At 38.5% G+C, this 16,904-nt stretch overlaps 1 protein-coding gene across 7 annotated transcripts in view; it reads right to left on the reverse strand.

Moving 5' to 3' along the window:
- The window catches only part of CWC22 (CWC22 spliceosome associated protein), a 61,471-nt gene extending 45,697 nt beyond the window's left edge, over positions 1-15,774 (reverse strand). Inside the window, exons 1-2 of one of the 7 annotated variants that reach the window (XM_087435452.1) lie at positions 15,756-15,774; positions 216-355 (exon numbers count right to left, since the gene is read on the reverse strand). In XM_087435452.1, coding sequence (XP_087291578.1) covers positions 216-242 — 27 coding nt within the window. In that variant the 5' untranslated portion in view covers positions 243-355; positions 15,756-15,774. Of the gene's footprint in view, positions 1-215; positions 356-3,401; positions 3,555-14,842; positions 15,433-15,592; positions 15,708-15,755 lie in introns of those variants that run through there. The other 6 variants (XM_087435455.1, XM_087435454.1, XM_087435453.1 and 3 more) reach the window with 6 other exon arrangements.
- Between the last annotated feature and the right edge of the window lie 1,130 nt (positions 15,775-16,904).

Raw genomic sequence — 16,904 nt, forward strand, 5'->3', positions numbered from 1 at the left:
TGTGTAACACACACACCTGTATGTTCTCTCAACTGCCTTCTTGCACACTATTAACCCCATCTGACCAAGTATCTACATTTGAAATTGTGTAAGTTAGATGCGCATATATATATAATGCCACTCCACTGTCTGGTTCTAATGTCCTAATTATATAAATGCATTTTTGTTTAGGTAATTGATTACAAGTTTACGTTCTTTAAGTATCAAACACTTACTTTTACCTGTGCCACACTACTTTTCATCTTTTGTTGCCAGTTGATCCGATAAATCAAAGACTCTTTAAGCTGGTCCAACTAACAAGTACCAAATGGTATGAATTCCTTGACAGTTTACTTTTTCTGTCTGCAAGCGTCACCTATAAAATATACCAAAGAAAGCTTTGTTAACACTGATAAAATGTATGTGAAATAACAACATATTATTCACACACAATGAACATCTGACCACGTTATTTTTCTTAATCAATAGGCACAGATATAATCAATAATTAAATAAAAATTTTAAAAATCCTTAAATAGTTCCACATAATGTATAAAGAATACATATTAGGAGAAAAGACTGAACAAGAAAGCAAATAATAACAAGGTCTTATTAAGTACCATAAAGTACTTTATTCTAATGACTGAGAGCAACAAAAGTTAACTTAACTGATGTCAGATTACTTTATTCAAATTGTTCTCAGTGAGGGAGACCTACACCTACATCATAAAACAGTATTGTAACATTATAAAAAACAAGTGAACAGAGGAAGCCATTACATAAGAGAAACTCTATACAAACTGAGTATAAAATAGCCAATGTTTCTATATAAACTAAGAATGAAATAGCCAATGACCTTGTAATAATGATCACTCAGAAGTAAACATACTCCACATGGAAATACAAAGTGCTAAACTAAAATAATCAGGTCTTAATGTGATCTATTAAAGGCACAAGACTTCAGATATATGGACGTATGAGAAGTAAATATTTGGCTCAGAATAAACCTAGTCATCAACATTAAATGCTGAAATAAAATGTCTTTCAATATCCATCTGATAAGTAAATTTTAGGAATTTTTGAAAAATGCTGAATTGATAGTTCAGACGAAACTGCCATTCAAGTATTTTATTGGAATTACACACCTAATGGTTTACGGAAATGGCACATCTAAATGGTTTATGCTTTATGGTATGGTCTAAGGTAATAAAATTACAAAAATAAAATGAAATAGAAGAAAATAAAAGAAAAGAGGTAGAGAATATAGAGAAAGATCTGTGCTCAGTACCAAAATAATTGAATATGACTAGGAAAAAATTTTAATTTGAATGCCAGAAGGGATGTTACAGATTATCTGGTCCAATTCCCTCTTTTTAAAGATAAGAATACTGAAGGTCAGATAAGTCATTTCAATGTCTTAAGCTATAATACCAGTTCGTGGTGGACCTCTAACTGGAAACCTAGCGTAAGGACACCCAATTAAGTATTCTTCTCACTAGCCCACACACACAAATAATCTCAACACTATAAAGTGATGTAGAGCTGCTATCATTTAATGCAGATTGGGATGTACACAAATCATTAAGTCAAGAAAAGTTTCTATTACAATGGTTAGCAGGGTGTCAAGGTTAGTAAAAGCAATATACACAAGATTCTTTACAAATTTATCAATCTATAAAATATAATTGCAATCTAAAGCACCCACCACTTATGTATTAGCAGCTGCAGCTAAAGAGACTGACGTCTCTGGGGGACTCCCAGAGGGGAGACAGCCAGAGAAGGGGAGCCCCACGTGCTAGATATAAACTCTCCCAGATCTCTGACTACCCCTGAAACAACACATGTACTCGAGTCCTGCTAAGGATTAAAGAACTGAACTGGGATGTGAACAGCTGCCCAAGAGACAGAATTTGCCATTTAAGTCTAATCAAGTTAACTGCCTAAAAAGTCACCACTCCTCAGAGGAATGTAACAGAATCCACAGTCTTAACATAATGGTAACAATGTTCAGGATACAATTAAAAATAGCTCAACTTATCAGAAAACTAACCAGCCCAATCTTAAGAAAAAAGACAATCAAAGGAAACCAACACTGAGACGACCCAGATGTCAGAGTTAGCAGACAAGGTTTTAAAGCATATTCAAAAGTGCAAAGGAAAACATGCTTGCAAGGAATAAAAACACAGAACATTGCAGCAAAACAAAAACAAAACACACATACAAAACCCAAAAAACAAAAAGACAAAAAAGAATCAAATTCTAGAACTGAAAAATATATGAAGTGAAAAATTTACTGTATAGACTTAGCAAAATGGAGATAAAGCAAAGTAAATGAGCTTGAAAGATCACGAGAAACTATCCAATCTAAACAAAGAGACAAAAAATTTAACAAACAGTACCAAGGACATGTGGAAAAACATCAAAAGGCCTCATATATGTATAACTAAAGTCCAAGAAGCAAACAGACAAAGAATGGGATAGAAAAAATATTTCAAGAAATAACAGCCAAATTTTCCCGAAATTTGGTGAAAGATATAAACTTACAGATTCATGAGGCTCAGAAAATCCCAGGCAGAATAAATATAAAGAAAACCACGCTTACACACATAGTCATATATAGTAGTCAGTTATCAAACTGCTGAAAACCGAAGAGAAAGAGAAAATTCCGAGAGCAGCAAGAGAAAAAACCAATATATTTCAAACAGGAAAATAACAATTCAAATTACTGCTGACTTCTCATCAGAAACTAAGCAGACCAGAAACAGTGGAAAAATCTTTAAAGTGTTGAAAGATAAAACATTGTTAACCTAGAATTCCAGCAAAAATAATCTTAAGAATGAAGACAAAATAAAGATATTTACTGATTAAACACACAAACAAAAAACTAAGAAGATAAACTAAGAGAACATATCACCAGCAGACCTGCACTACAAGAAATGCTAAAGGAAGTTCCTCAGGCTGAAGGGAAATGATACCACAGGAAAATCTGGATTTTCAGAAAGGAATGAAGAACACTGAGAATGCTAACTTTCTCAGGAAACATAAAAGACTACTTTTTCTTTTATCTGAAATACATATGTTTGTTTAAAGCAAAAATTATATCTTAACGGGATATAGTGCATATAGATAGAGTCCATAGGATAAGTATGGCATACAGGATGAGGAACCAAAATGAACCTACATTAGGCAAGGTTTCTAAATTTTTTGTGAGGTCATACAATATCAACTCTAAAAAGCCTGTGAAAAGTTAAAGATATATATTGCATTCCCTAGACCAACGACTCAAAAAATAATGTAAAAAAATATAGCTAGAAAGTCTAGAGATAAATTAAAACGGAATTTAAAAAAATATTTAAATAATTTTAAAAGGCAGGAAAGAAGGAACAGGAACAAAAACCAGAGGGGACAAATAAAAAACAGACAAGAGGGCCGGCCCCGTGGCTTAGTGGTTGAGTGCGCGGGCTCTGCTGCTGGCGGCCCTGGTTCGGATCCCCGGCGCGCCCCGACACACCGCACTGCTTCTCCGGCCATGCTGAGGCCACGTCCCACACACAGCAACTAGAAGGATGTGCAACCATCACGTACAACTATCTACTGGGGCTTTGGGGAAAAAAAAAAAAAGAGTAGAATAAAATTAAAAAAAAAAAAAAAAACAAGATGGCAGATCTAAATCTAACTCTATAAATTACATCAAACATTACAGAACAAACACCTCTGATTAAAAACAGAAGCCACTCCCCCCTCACCTGAGGCGACACAACCCTGAAGGCGCAACCTTGTCTTGGGTGGATTTTGGGCCCCACTTTCCTCCTCAGCAAGATGACTCTGACATACACACAAATTACACAACTCGGTTTTCAAAAGTTCTGTTTTTACAGCTAAAAATGTATAGAGCCATAAAACTCAAAATTTTACTCAACTAACTTTTGCCCAAAGTCAATGGTATTTTTTTTTACCTGTACTATCATTACATCATTTCTAACATATCACCTTTATCACCCAGCATTGCCTATACGTACACTCATTCAGCAACAAACAACATTTACTGCACTTCTATTATTTTGCCAAGCATCTTTCTAGGCACTGGGTAGACAGCAGAGAACAACCCTATCAAAATCCCCTGCCCACGCAGAGCTTACACTCTAGTTATAAGAAGGAAATCTATAATGCTTAGCAAAGCACTAAGCCATTCACGCAAAGTGGCTGTTTGGGCTTTTAATGCACATGCCAGTTTCAGATCATTACTTAATAGTATAAAACTGGATCCCTAAGTCACTATGTTAAAAATAATTTGGGGGCCAGCCTGATGGCATTCGCAGGTTCGAATCCCGGGCACAAACTGATGCACCGCTCACTAAGCCATGCTGTGGCAGCATCCCACACATAAAATAGAGGAAGATGGGCATGGATATTAGCTCAGGGTCGATCTTCCTCAGCAAAAAGAGGAAAATTGGCAACAGATGTTAGCTCAGGGCTAGTCTTCCACATCAAAAAATAATAATAATAATAATTTGAATTATGAAAACTTGCATGATAGGAGAGTTACTTGTACATATACTGGGGCCCACCTCACTTACTACAGCAGAAGAGGTGGGGGGGGCAGGAAAGCGGAACGCCTAAGCATGCTGGGTTTATGAAAGCATCCCCAAGGTAATTCCAATATCCAACTCTTCCCTATGTCTCCTCAGCTTTCCAATTCTGGATGAGAAACCTTGGTTCTCAATTTGTCTTAAATCATAAGTCACTCAGGTAAAAGACAGAGACTCTACAGCCCACCTACTTAATAGTGAAGAACTTAGACATAAATCATTTGGAAAGGGACATATAAATTCCAAATGTGTTAATCCTTAATAGCTCACTGGTAAGAAGCACATACATGCATGTAAAAGAATATCAATATCAGTCTTTTTTAAATCTGAGAAATTCTGGGCACAATTTATAGGGAGAAACTTCTCACTTGTAATGCACTGACCACACAGCACAGGTTCTTTGGAGTTTAGGATATAGGCCATGATAATTACAGCAATACTACCTACTGCAATATGATCACAAACACAAATATAAGCACAGAAATGGAGTCATCCAGATGACAAAATACGTTCATAAAATGCTTTTATTATCCTTAAAATGAATATAAAACATGAAAAATTGAGAAAGGGAAAGAAGAGAAAAAACCTCCAACAACAGAGAAGTTCAGCCCTCCTAGGTAAACTAGATATAAATTTGATAATGATAAATGTTTCAATGATTACATACTTTTCAAGTTAAAAAAAAACTTTGATATACAAAGACTGAAATAACGTCTATAAAATATTTTTTGCCTGTAAGTTTAAATATGCTTATTAATTGGTGAGATCTGAAATATACTTTATGGAAAATTAAAAGCCTAGAGAACTGTCAATGCCCTTACTATCCATAATTTATTCTCACTCCCAGGATAATCAGTGACTAAGTCCTTACAAAACTGACAACGGTATTATACCTCAATAGATGATTCCACTCTCCTCTATTCTAATAATGTTGTTATATAAATTAATCAGAGTCACTTATTATCCACAGGAGTTTCTGCTTCTTCCTTATATTCACCTAAAGACCCCTTCTATAAACTAACATCAGGAATTGAATCACCCAAAAGGAACATCAAAAGAATCCACGTAAAAGACTCTACCTAGTACTCTTTACTATTTACAGAGAATAAGCTGATGGATACTGCTGCCTTCATCACCACCACACATCACCTGTGACTGACCTCCAGGACTTTTTTGGTCCAGAAGCAGCAAACACTGAAGACTATTTCTGTCTAAGACCATCAGATCAAGGCCCTTCTTCCTCTGATGCTAGAAGCCAGTGACTGTCATGCATATTTTTGTTCTTGATACTCTTGGTTATATATTCCCCTCTCTGCTCATTGAGGCTTCTAAATCAGCACTGTACAGAACTTGCTGCATTGATGGAAGGGTTCATGTTCTGCATTGTCAATAGCCACTACACCAATACAATAGGCACTGGCCACATGTAGCTACTGAGCACTCCAAATGCACATAGTGGAACTGAGAAAATTAACCTTATTTGATTTTAACTAAGTTTACATTTAAATATGAAGAGCTAGTGGTTACCTTATTGGACAACACAACTGAAAATGATTAGTAGTCACTCCGGCCTTTTTGTCATGGTACTCCCAAGATCCTTGTTATTGACAGTCTCCAGATATGGTACTAATTAATTCTTCAGATACCAGCAAAGTAAAATAACTCATATCCAAATTAATGGAAAAAGTCATTTGGTTATTTTCTATGGAAGATTCAGATTATGGGAAATCAGGGAAAATATAATAATTTTCCTATGTTGTAATCACCAATGTGTAATCTCCAGGGCCTTAAATGCTGCTATGCAGCTGCCATGATATCAAATGATCATTTAACATAAACAACAAAAGAACTTGGCACTAGAGATACTATTACCATCACAAACTTGACAGGCGATCATGACCCACTGAACAACAGTGCAGCTATGGATTGATCACAACTCCTGAAGACAACGGTCTATCCTTCAGCATAGGATGAGTAACCAGAAGGGGTACTAATAAAATGAAAAAACGGCTCTGATGGCAGCTATGAGGGGAGAGCTGACAACTGAAACAGAAACCGCAACTTGTAAAATGGATTCCACTAATTTGCAAAACAGGAAAATTATGCCAGTCTAAGTCATGATGTACATCATGGACTATCTAAGGTCAAGTTACTTTTTCCAGTTAGTTCAGACCAATCTGTTCCAAAGTAAAACCACAAAATGATGTCTGCATGGACTCGTGTGTTCTAAAGATATGACCATTTACTGTTCCAGCACCTCTCTAGTTTACAAATTCTGCCCAATCCCTACCAAGACCACCCAATGACTACCTCTAGTCTCACAAACTCTCTAAGCACCCTTCCTTAACCCCCACTTTTTGAGACACCCCATGATTCCCTATAGTATGCTTTCTCTCTTGCTGCAGCAAATTAATAAACTTAACTTTAACTACTAATTAGGTAAGTTACTGGTAATTTTGCATTGGTGGGTTTTAACACGCAAGACAAATGCACCAGTTTCTCCAACAATTTGATGGCATGGGAACAAAAAAAGAAAGAAAAAAGAGAGGGACAGTTGTTATAGAATAAAAGACTTAACAGACTTAACAAATGTAATGTGTGGACCTTGTTTAGATCCTGAGTTGAACAATCTGCCCAACTCTAAAATGGGATGTGTTTATACAGCAGAACATATGTGAACTTGAATTAAGCACTAACTCAATTGACTAATACCCAGCCTTCCTTCTAAAAAGGATATGGGCTGAAGTTCTTATCTCTGCACAGGGGACAAAATAATGGAAGAGAACACTTTCCAATCCAGTAAGATTGTGAACTTGCTGACAATTATTATCATATTCACAGCATGGTTTTTGGGGTAGAAGAATGAGAATAGGGTGGGATTTGGACCCTCACAATTACTTAAATCCTTATAGATAACATATTTTCTACCCAAGAGAACTTATCTTAATACGTACTTGAAATAAGACTTATTTCAAAATCACCTGTTACCTAAATAGTGTGCCCAAGTTGATAATGGAGATAATCTAAGCTTTAAAGCCAATAATATACAAACTTTTTAAAAGCATTTTCCTCAACTACATAACATGTATTTCATTGAGACAAGTCATTTTAAAATAATAAGATGATGAGTGTCCCAAAGCTGATGTGCAATGGTGAATGCAGGCTAATATCACTGTTCAAAACAGCCAATGGGAGGACTGTCAACATATACAGTCGCTCTGCAACAAACTAATTTACCATCTACACCTATAGATTCTACAGCACATTACAATTGATGGTGCTCAGGGCAAGCTGCCCCAGGAAGCACCACTCTGGTATGCAGATTATTTCGAGCTGAAGACAATAAGGACTCAGAGAGCTCAGGAAAAATATTTGAGTTTCCCCTCCCAAACTGCCTAAAGAATTTAAAATCAAAAAATCTGTTTTAGGAAGGGATTATTATCATGACTGCTATAAAAGATAATTTAGGATAGAGGTTACAATAGAAAAGGCACCAACAAGCCCATCTTATCGGGAGTTCTGTCTCTCTGGCCACATTCTTTGGATGGCCCTGCGAGGAGTTGTCAGACAATCATTTACAAGGGAAGTCTCCATTTGTAAAGGTATCTCCCTCTCTATATTGGGAAAAGGGGGGGGGGTGAGCTCATTTCTAGTAACTTATCAATGTGGAAGATGAGGCCTTGGGGCTGTATAATAAACCTTACTCTTGTTTACTGTGCTTTAGTGGTAATCTCCTGTAACTGACTCCCCCCACCCCCAAATCCTCCTTTGTCATTGGCTGAAAATGATATTTAAGACGAGAATTTCTGCTACTGTGTTGAGAAACGCAGTGTCCCTGCTTTCTCCCATGTATACATGTTATTAAACTTGGTATTATTTTCTCCTGCTAACCTGTCTTGTTGATTATTTGGCCAGCCAGAAGAACCTTAAGGGAAAGGGCAGAGGGAGATTCTCCCTCTTCCCCCGACACAATCATGTTCCTGAGATCCAGAGATAAACTAATTAACTACATTTCCTGTTTTAGAAGTCAGAAATGTGTAGTTTAGAGTAAGATAACAATAACAACAGTAAATAATAAATTATTGCAGCCACAAAGACACTATACTAGGTACTTCATTTATATATTCTCATTTAACCCTCATAATTTCCCTGCTGTAGTGATTTTTTAGGCTTACTTTTCAATGGGAGAACTCAGGTAAAAAGAATTGAAGCAATGTGTCCAAATAAATTATTGCCAGTAAATGGCAGAGCTAAAATTCAAAGGGTTTATCTGATACCAAAACCATCTGACACTGCATCCCAATGAAAATGCCAACATTAATAAACTGATGCCAAATTGGTAGATTATAAAATGTAAACAGACACAGTCTCTACTGTCCAGAAAATTTTCCTATCCTAAACGGATTCGTTCTTCTAAAGTTTCAGATAGCAAAGATTTTGATGTTAATATAATGAGGCCCTACTTCTTTTTAAACATGCATAATAATTTTAAGGATTCCTTTATTTAATTAGCATACCTAGAATTCACTGTGACCAGGTACAACAGGAGCAAATAAATCACCTGACTCTATTGTGCAACATTTAGCATACTCCTTGGCTATCCTTCTTGGGTCTTAAACCTAGTTTCTGTTTTCAACCTACCTACACATACACACACACACACACACACACAGAGCAATTTTTTATGTATTTTATTTCAAATTACCTTACTTACTTAAATTTAATGAGTTTTCTTTCTGATCAGTGTCATCTTTCCCCCTTCCACCCTTCAACCATCATCACCAAATAATTTTCTGGCAATCAACTACAATCTGTTACATTTTCAAGTGCCAAAATGTAAGTGTGAAATGGACAATATTGTAAAGTAGATTGCTATTGCAGTTCTAAAAAAAATGCATAAAGTATTCCCATCGTCCAGATTTATACAGAATATGCCTGTAGGGAAATTCTGAGAGTTCAACATGTGCGTGCTTGATACTTAGACTAATTGGAAATTCCTGCAATGAGAGCAATTTATCTAGAGTTTATGGCTCTCGTTGCTCTTCTTAGCATCACTATGTGGATTTTACAATTATTAAATTTCTCTCTCCTTGTCACAAGTAAGCAACTCAGCAAAACCACACCTGCTCTCCCGAGCAAGGAGAATATTTTATAATAAAGAGATGTAGTTTAAAAATGATGATTTTTCCATCACTTTCAGCAAGCATCAGAAAACAAAATATTGAATAACATTTGAAAGAAGCACTGTAGACTATTAACTGGAAACTATGAAACTGTAAATTCTGCAATTATCTCAAAAATTCAGAAAATGAGAAAATATTCAACTAATGGCTGAAATACACTGCTTTCTCGATTATTTCAATAGAACATTTCCACCATTGGCCCCTTAGGTGTCCTCAACCCATGTTGGAGGAACTCACCGAAACACAGTATCACGAAATTGTTAAAAGAGAGTCAACAAAGTGGATTCCCTTTAGTTTGTTCTTCTGCATTCTACCTGGTAACAGCAGGCTTGGTAAACCTCAAACATTGTAACAGAGTGAAAAAAAACCAAACAACTTTAGTTGCCCAGTGGGGAAAATCATAATACTAAACAGTATTCAAAATAAAAACTAGTTTAAATCCGTTCTAAATGCAAAAATGTAATGGAGGGAGGTGGTAATGGGATCCTCAGGAAAATCCCCAAACAGAACGCAAGCAGCCCCTGACCCTTCCAAACAGTGATTGTCCTTCTCAGGGACCAGACAGGAATAACAGACTGGCCACAGTTCTTAAGCATTAATGACAAGAGTGCTATGGCCTTTCCCTATCTGTACTCTTTTGTTTAAGAAAACTGCTTTCTTATTTTTTTCTTGCTGTTTTTTGGATATATATATACTGGTGAGAAATTTGCCCCATGATATGCCATATAAGGAACAACGATGTTGTAATTTGATTTCATCATGGGTTCACAATTTCAAGAAAATAAAAGGACCAAAACACTCTTACCCCTTTCAGGAAAAGTCCAAATTGGAACTCATCATTTCCTCCATCCCACCTCAAACCAGCTCTTCCTCTAAGATATTACCTACAAAGCTCGCCAAGTGGCAATTTCCTTTTCCTCATTCCCAGTCAGTTACCAAATCTATAGATTCTACCTTCTCAGTTAACAGAGGTAGAATCAAATCTGTCCCTGCTTTTCTCCCCCATTCTCTCTGCTCTTGTATATAGAAGGTAGAGGGAAGGGTCCGTTTAGGGAAGATCCCATAAAAAGACTTAGTTTCATTTTAGAAGGCTGCAAATTGTTTCTGCCCTCTCTAGCAAGATTTCTCAGGTCTTTATCTCTAGGCTATAAGAACTTTCCCAACTTGCTCTAAAAATATAAATTACATATGTATAACACTAACTAGCAGCGTTCCATTGTATTCCACCCACGCAGGGCAAAAGGATCCTTTACATATCTGCAAACTTGCCCACAGGGAAACCCAGGCCTTCAAATTAAAAGCACATCCCACTATGTTATATTCAATACTATTCTATACTTTTCCAAATTTCCTTCTTTTAAGTTTTTAAATGGAAATTTTGTCTCAATGCCTACTGTATCAACAATCTGTCTCCATACATTATTCTTTAATAGAACAGTTCTTCAGTAGCAGTCCCTGTAGTTACTGAACAGAAACAAATCCTAAGGGACATCTCTGCTGTTACTACACCCTTAATCACTTGTACTTAAACCCTCCTAGGCCCACCTCATCTTGCCTTAGCTTCCCCATACATTCCTTGGTTCACAGCTCAGATGCCTGGTAACAGGATTTAACTTTTGTCACCAAACCCAGCATTTCATTCATTGAACAAATATTATGAGTTTTCTTGGTCTAGTGATTAAGCTAAATTTATAACGACAAATTTCACAATAAAGAGAAAACAAAACCTTAAATTTCAAACTGATACCATAACCCTCACCACTTAATACATGCCTTGTGGTAAAGAAATAGCTCCAGTGCTTCTAATCACCCGCTGAATGCTTCCTCCTACATTCTGTCTTCAAGTTTGTATTTGTGCAGAAATCTCCTTTGTGAGGTTATAAAAATTGAAAAATTTTGTACAGGAAAACAGAACTAAAAAATGATGAGGCTGGAACCATACTGATACTCATATTAAACAGTGGTTCAGAAAAGCACTTACAGAGAAAATGAGGAAGTGGGAGGTTAAGAGAAAGAGCAGAATGGTCACAGTCTTTTTCTACTTTTTTACTTTACTCCCTATTCTTTGGAAACAAATTAAGGATAGAAGGTTAAAGGCAGTGTCTGTGTATGGTGGGGTGATATACATGTTAACCTGCACACAAGGCATTGAGGTCTGAGAGGTGAAGTTCCCATCCTCAGGTAGAGAAGAAAAGTCTAAGTGCTACAGTAATGTTATCAAAACAACACTAGTGGAAAAGAGGTGCAACTAAGTGGGTCTGGGACATACAGAAAGAAACAGGTGGAAGCTGAATTCTGAAGGACACGTAGGGAAGGAGAGAAAGGTCATTTCCCACATGTAAAGGGGGAAAAGGTCATTCAGGCAATGAGATCAACATATGTAAAGGCTCAAAGACATAAAAGAATCTGGGGGACTCTAAGTTGTTTGAGTAAAGGGTACATACAGAAGATTGAACAGAAATGAGATGGAACATGAGGGATGCATGAAGCTAAAACCTGGAAGACCTGGGATGAAAACACTGGATCCTTTAAGTTCTTGGTCACTGCTATATATCCAGAACCCAGGACAGTTCCTGCCACTTATTAGGTTCCTATTCCCAAAACTAAATTAAAAAGGGTGTGTGTGGACTTTTGATAATTATTCCTTTTTCTTCCTCCATAGAACTCCCTATAATGATATTCTGATGACTTCCTTACCAAGGCAGCCTCGTCCTACCTATCAACTCCTACTTCTAGGAACCAGCAAGCTGTTTGTCACCAATTGTATCAAGACAGCACTATCAGGTGACATTCCCCATCCGTCTTCACCCCAGGTTAACCTGGAGAGCAGTTTGAACTAACCTCCCTATTGAGATGAAAAAAATACCAGTTCCTTAGCCACTTAGTGAACCACATTCTGTTTTAAAGACACTTGGAGGTATTGGACTCCACAGAAAAATTTATGAAGTAGCCCCTGGACACACAGCACTACATTCCACTACAGAGGCTCCTGTCACCAGGTCTAGAATAAAGCTGACCTTAACTATCAGGGAAGGACTCACAGGATAACTTTTCATGTGGAAGTGCTGAACTCTGTCTAGCCTGATCCATTTATGAATTAGGCTTAAAGTCAGGTTAAAAATGAATCTCCACTGGGTCTCTCCCTCCCATTAGCTAACCTATTCTATAATCACAGGAACCTTTATGTCCCCAGGCCAAGGCAGCCCATACCACCTTGTTGGTATGTGTTCACTGGGAAAGATTTATTACCTTGACTATAATAGCAAAGGCCTGCTTTAATCTATTGCTTCCTCTCCTGATACACTATTTTTTTAAAAAAATGCTTTGAAAGTGTGCACTTTGTTGTAGGCATTGAAATGTCTCTTCCAATGTCCACTTGGGAAATGTATATACTGAGATAAGATATTTAGGCTACAGGTTTAGCAAGTCTGGAAGTATGCTGAAACTAATACTCCAGAGAAACTAATATGCTTTGTTCCACCACCCTCCCATGCTAGGAGTCTCACACTTAAACAGAAAAGTAGAGAAATGCAACAAAGAAGCCCTGCAAGTCATCAGCAGGATCAGCTATATTACCAAAAACCACTTCATTCTTAAACTAGCTCTAGGCCAGCGATGACTTATACCAAGATAAGGAATACACCAGGTACTACAAAATTTAGTCTAAATACAAGTGGGCAATAAACAGAAAATGTTCAAGTTAAGGCATGGGCATTATAAATACCCAATGTTATCACTGTGTACTCTCGTAGGTGGTCTCAGGTACAACCAGCCACTGCAGATCACTTGGCAACGTACAATCATCAGGGAGGAGAGTTAACCTCTAACAATTCAGCAGCTGGGAAAACTGATCGAGCTAAAAAGGCTGGTTTAGGAAACACAGTTAAGTAGTTTAGGAAATGTCAGAATTCCAGAAGTGATTGGAGGTAAACTATCCAAAGCAGGGAAGGATGTGGTGGCATAGTAACAAGGAAATACTGGCTGGCCAAAGATCAAACATTTTGGAGCAAGGAAAACAGCAAACCTGATCCTGGGGGTGGGAGTGAACCACAGTAGATCAGAAGGGGATGGGCTAGAACAGTGGCTCTCAAACTAACTGGCATGAGAATCACGTGGATGGTTTGGTAAAAAAGAAACTCATAGGCACCCCATTCCCCAGTTTCTGATTCAACAGGCCTGGGGTGGAGCCCAATAATTTACATTGCTAACAAGTTCCATGGAGACATTGGTGCTGCTGATTCAGGACACTAGATTTGCAGAACCACTGGACCAGGGTATCGGATCAACGTTCTCAGCCTCTGAAGTCTCAGGGCCCCAGCCAAATGAGGTGGGAAAGGCTCCATGAAGGCGGCATGGGCACTTAAAAGTGGAAGGGCAACATTCAGAACCAAAGAACAAGAACTGAGACTCAGAGAGAATTCATCAACTCTTTCGCAGTAGTAACAATAATATAATAGCTAACGCTGTATGCCAGGCACCGTGCACAGTGCCTTATATGTATTTTTCTTCATCCTCAAAACAACCCAGGTAGGTAGGTAGGTATTACTATTATCCACATTTTTCAGATGAGGAAGCTGAGACTACAGATGTTAGGTAACCTGCCCCAAATGACAGACTTATTTAGTGCTGAACCAAGACTGGCATCTTCGCCTTAGTGGTCCATCACTCAGCACCAACAAAAGCAGGTCTCCTCCCACAGATGCTGCCTTGAGCAACGTTCTTGCGATCAAAACCACACTTTTAATGCCAATTCTAAATTCGCTTTTCCATGGTAGGATGACAATTGGGGTTTACTCCCGAGTTCACAGGCAATCCTAAAACAAACCAAATTTAAATATAGAAAAGGGAAAGGCAGGTTAACTTCCCTTCTGAAGCCCAAGTCTTCTTGTTTATCTATTTCTAGCCTGTAGACACCGAAAAAGGCAAAGGGAACTCTTATCGCACTTTCAATCACCTAATTCCGGCTTCTGGAACAGCTTTTCTGCAATTTTTTCCTTCTCTATTTACCTCAAAGATTTGTTGTGAGAATTAAGTGAAAATTGGTAAAGCAGTTTTCGCAGTTAGACCCAGTGAAATTAACTATTATATTACCGTTATATGCAAGTGTATTGTAGGATCCGGAGCTCAATACAGCGGTGGAGACTGAAGACCCAAGTTTGTAAGTTACCATCGTATTGGAGGCAGATCAATTTAGGGAAGGACAAAGGATGACAAAGGAAGAGCACACATAATGCGGAACGAAGAGTTCTCAGGACTAACCACTAGGAAGCATCATTATTTACAGGACAAATGAATGAAAAAGAAAAGACTAATGAAATTTTAAAGAAGCAGTCACAAGGATATTATGTCGGAAAGAGGCGCAAGAGCGGAACTTGCACTATTTTTTAATCAACTACAGTTCATTAATCCCATTCCCATGACCTGGGGCCGGGCACTAAGAAAGGGGCCTTAAGAAGCCCAAGTGGAGGCTCTAAGCGATCCGCGCCCGAAACACACCGCACACGAACGCAGAAAGGATCGGTGCTGGATTCAAGCAACAACGACACTGTGTCGAGACAGCCCCAGGAACCTCACTAGGAAGCTATCTGTCCGCGCAGGCGGGAAGAGAGTTCAGCGTCGCCTCCCCACCGCTCGGACTCCTCCGCCCGACCGGCTCTCACTCCAACCCCGCGGGCCGGCGCGCGGCGGGAGGAGAGCCTCGCGCACCGCGGCGCTGCCCAGGGCCATATCAGCGAGCCCGTACCCACTCCTTGGCCCCTTTCACTTCCCACCCGGTCCGGCAACCCGCCACCCCCACTCTGGTTCGCTGCCTGCCGCGAGTCTACGGAGTTCGGTAATTACCTGGAGCGCCACCGCACCGCCATTACACCGGAAGCACGTCACTTCCCCTTTCCGGGCCCGGCAGTAGGAGGAAGGCGGAACGTGAAATACATAAAAACCTGACGCTAAATTGGCTTTGATACATTATCTTATTAATTTATTTTTAAATACCATATCGTAATACCAGATTCATAGCAGTCGATCCGTCCACACTTTCTCCTTTCCAAGACGGCGACGAAAGATAAGTCGATACGAACTACAGAGTCCAGCATGCACCGACTGTGAGGACGGAGATGACGTAAGCAGTTGTAGTTGTAGGCTGAGAACGCCGCAATGTACCTCGGGAATTGTAGTTCTTCTGGACAAGCGGCGGAGCGTGTATCCAGGCGGCTCGCCGGAAACCTGGTAGTGATTAGCGTTTAACGCAATTTACTTTAATCTAAAACTACTTCTCTATAGTTTGCAAGAAAGTAGACCTTAGTAGTCACTTTTCCTTAAAAATTTTAGGAAGAACAGACACCTTTTTCGGACTTTTTACAATAGTTAGACCAAGAATCTATATAAGCAAAAATGTTACCGAAGGTGAAGTGCCTACTAATTTCGGAGATTTCAAGCACAAGTGCATGAATGGGAGAATATTGGAGTGAAGTAATGACGAGACGCTAATTCTGTAGAGATGATGATGCCTGTTTTAGGTTAAGATCCAGCTGGCGAGACATCATGAGGATAAGGAGATTGCCTGACTGGCTTGGAAATAGCAGTCTGTACTGAGATCAGAGTTAATCAATGAAAGTGTTTTCTTAAGCTTTAGTTTTCAATAGTAACAAAACCTAAAATTTATACTACTTGTTACTGTTTTGGGAACTATTTTCTCCTAAAACAACTGTATCTTTATGTTCCCCAACCTTGTATACACCAGGCCTGGTTTCTCCAAACACTTCTCTATTACAATTTTAGGGTGCTGGTGCTACCAACCTTTTCCTAGTGACAGAAGAGTGTAATGATTACAGATAAAGACACTGGAGCTGGACTACTTTTTAACTTGGGAATCTATGACGTACTCATGGACGATTGACCTCTGGCAGGTTACTTCACACTGTGTGCTCATTTCTTGATCTGTTCTATAGGAATAGACACTGCATAGATTGCAGTTGTACCAATACAGGGCACAGGAGGTGAATCTGGTAAACATTTGTATGCATATCTGAAAAATGCACAATACCACCTCTACAATTATCAATAGAAATAAAGTTAGAGGACCTAGAGGAGCTGGATGTTGCTGGAAAAGATGAGGTTTGCCATTTGGGACCTCCAGAAAGCAAACAGTGAGCTA

Source organism: Ceratotherium simum, chromosome 9 (genome assembly GCF_057802395.1).
Source record: "Ceratotherium simum simum isolate JZ-2026a chromosome 9, ASM5780239v1, whole genome shotgun sequence".
In the NCBI taxonomy this organism is placed as follows: domain Eukaryota; kingdom Metazoa; phylum Chordata; class Mammalia; order Perissodactyla; family Rhinocerotidae; genus Ceratotherium; species Ceratotherium simum.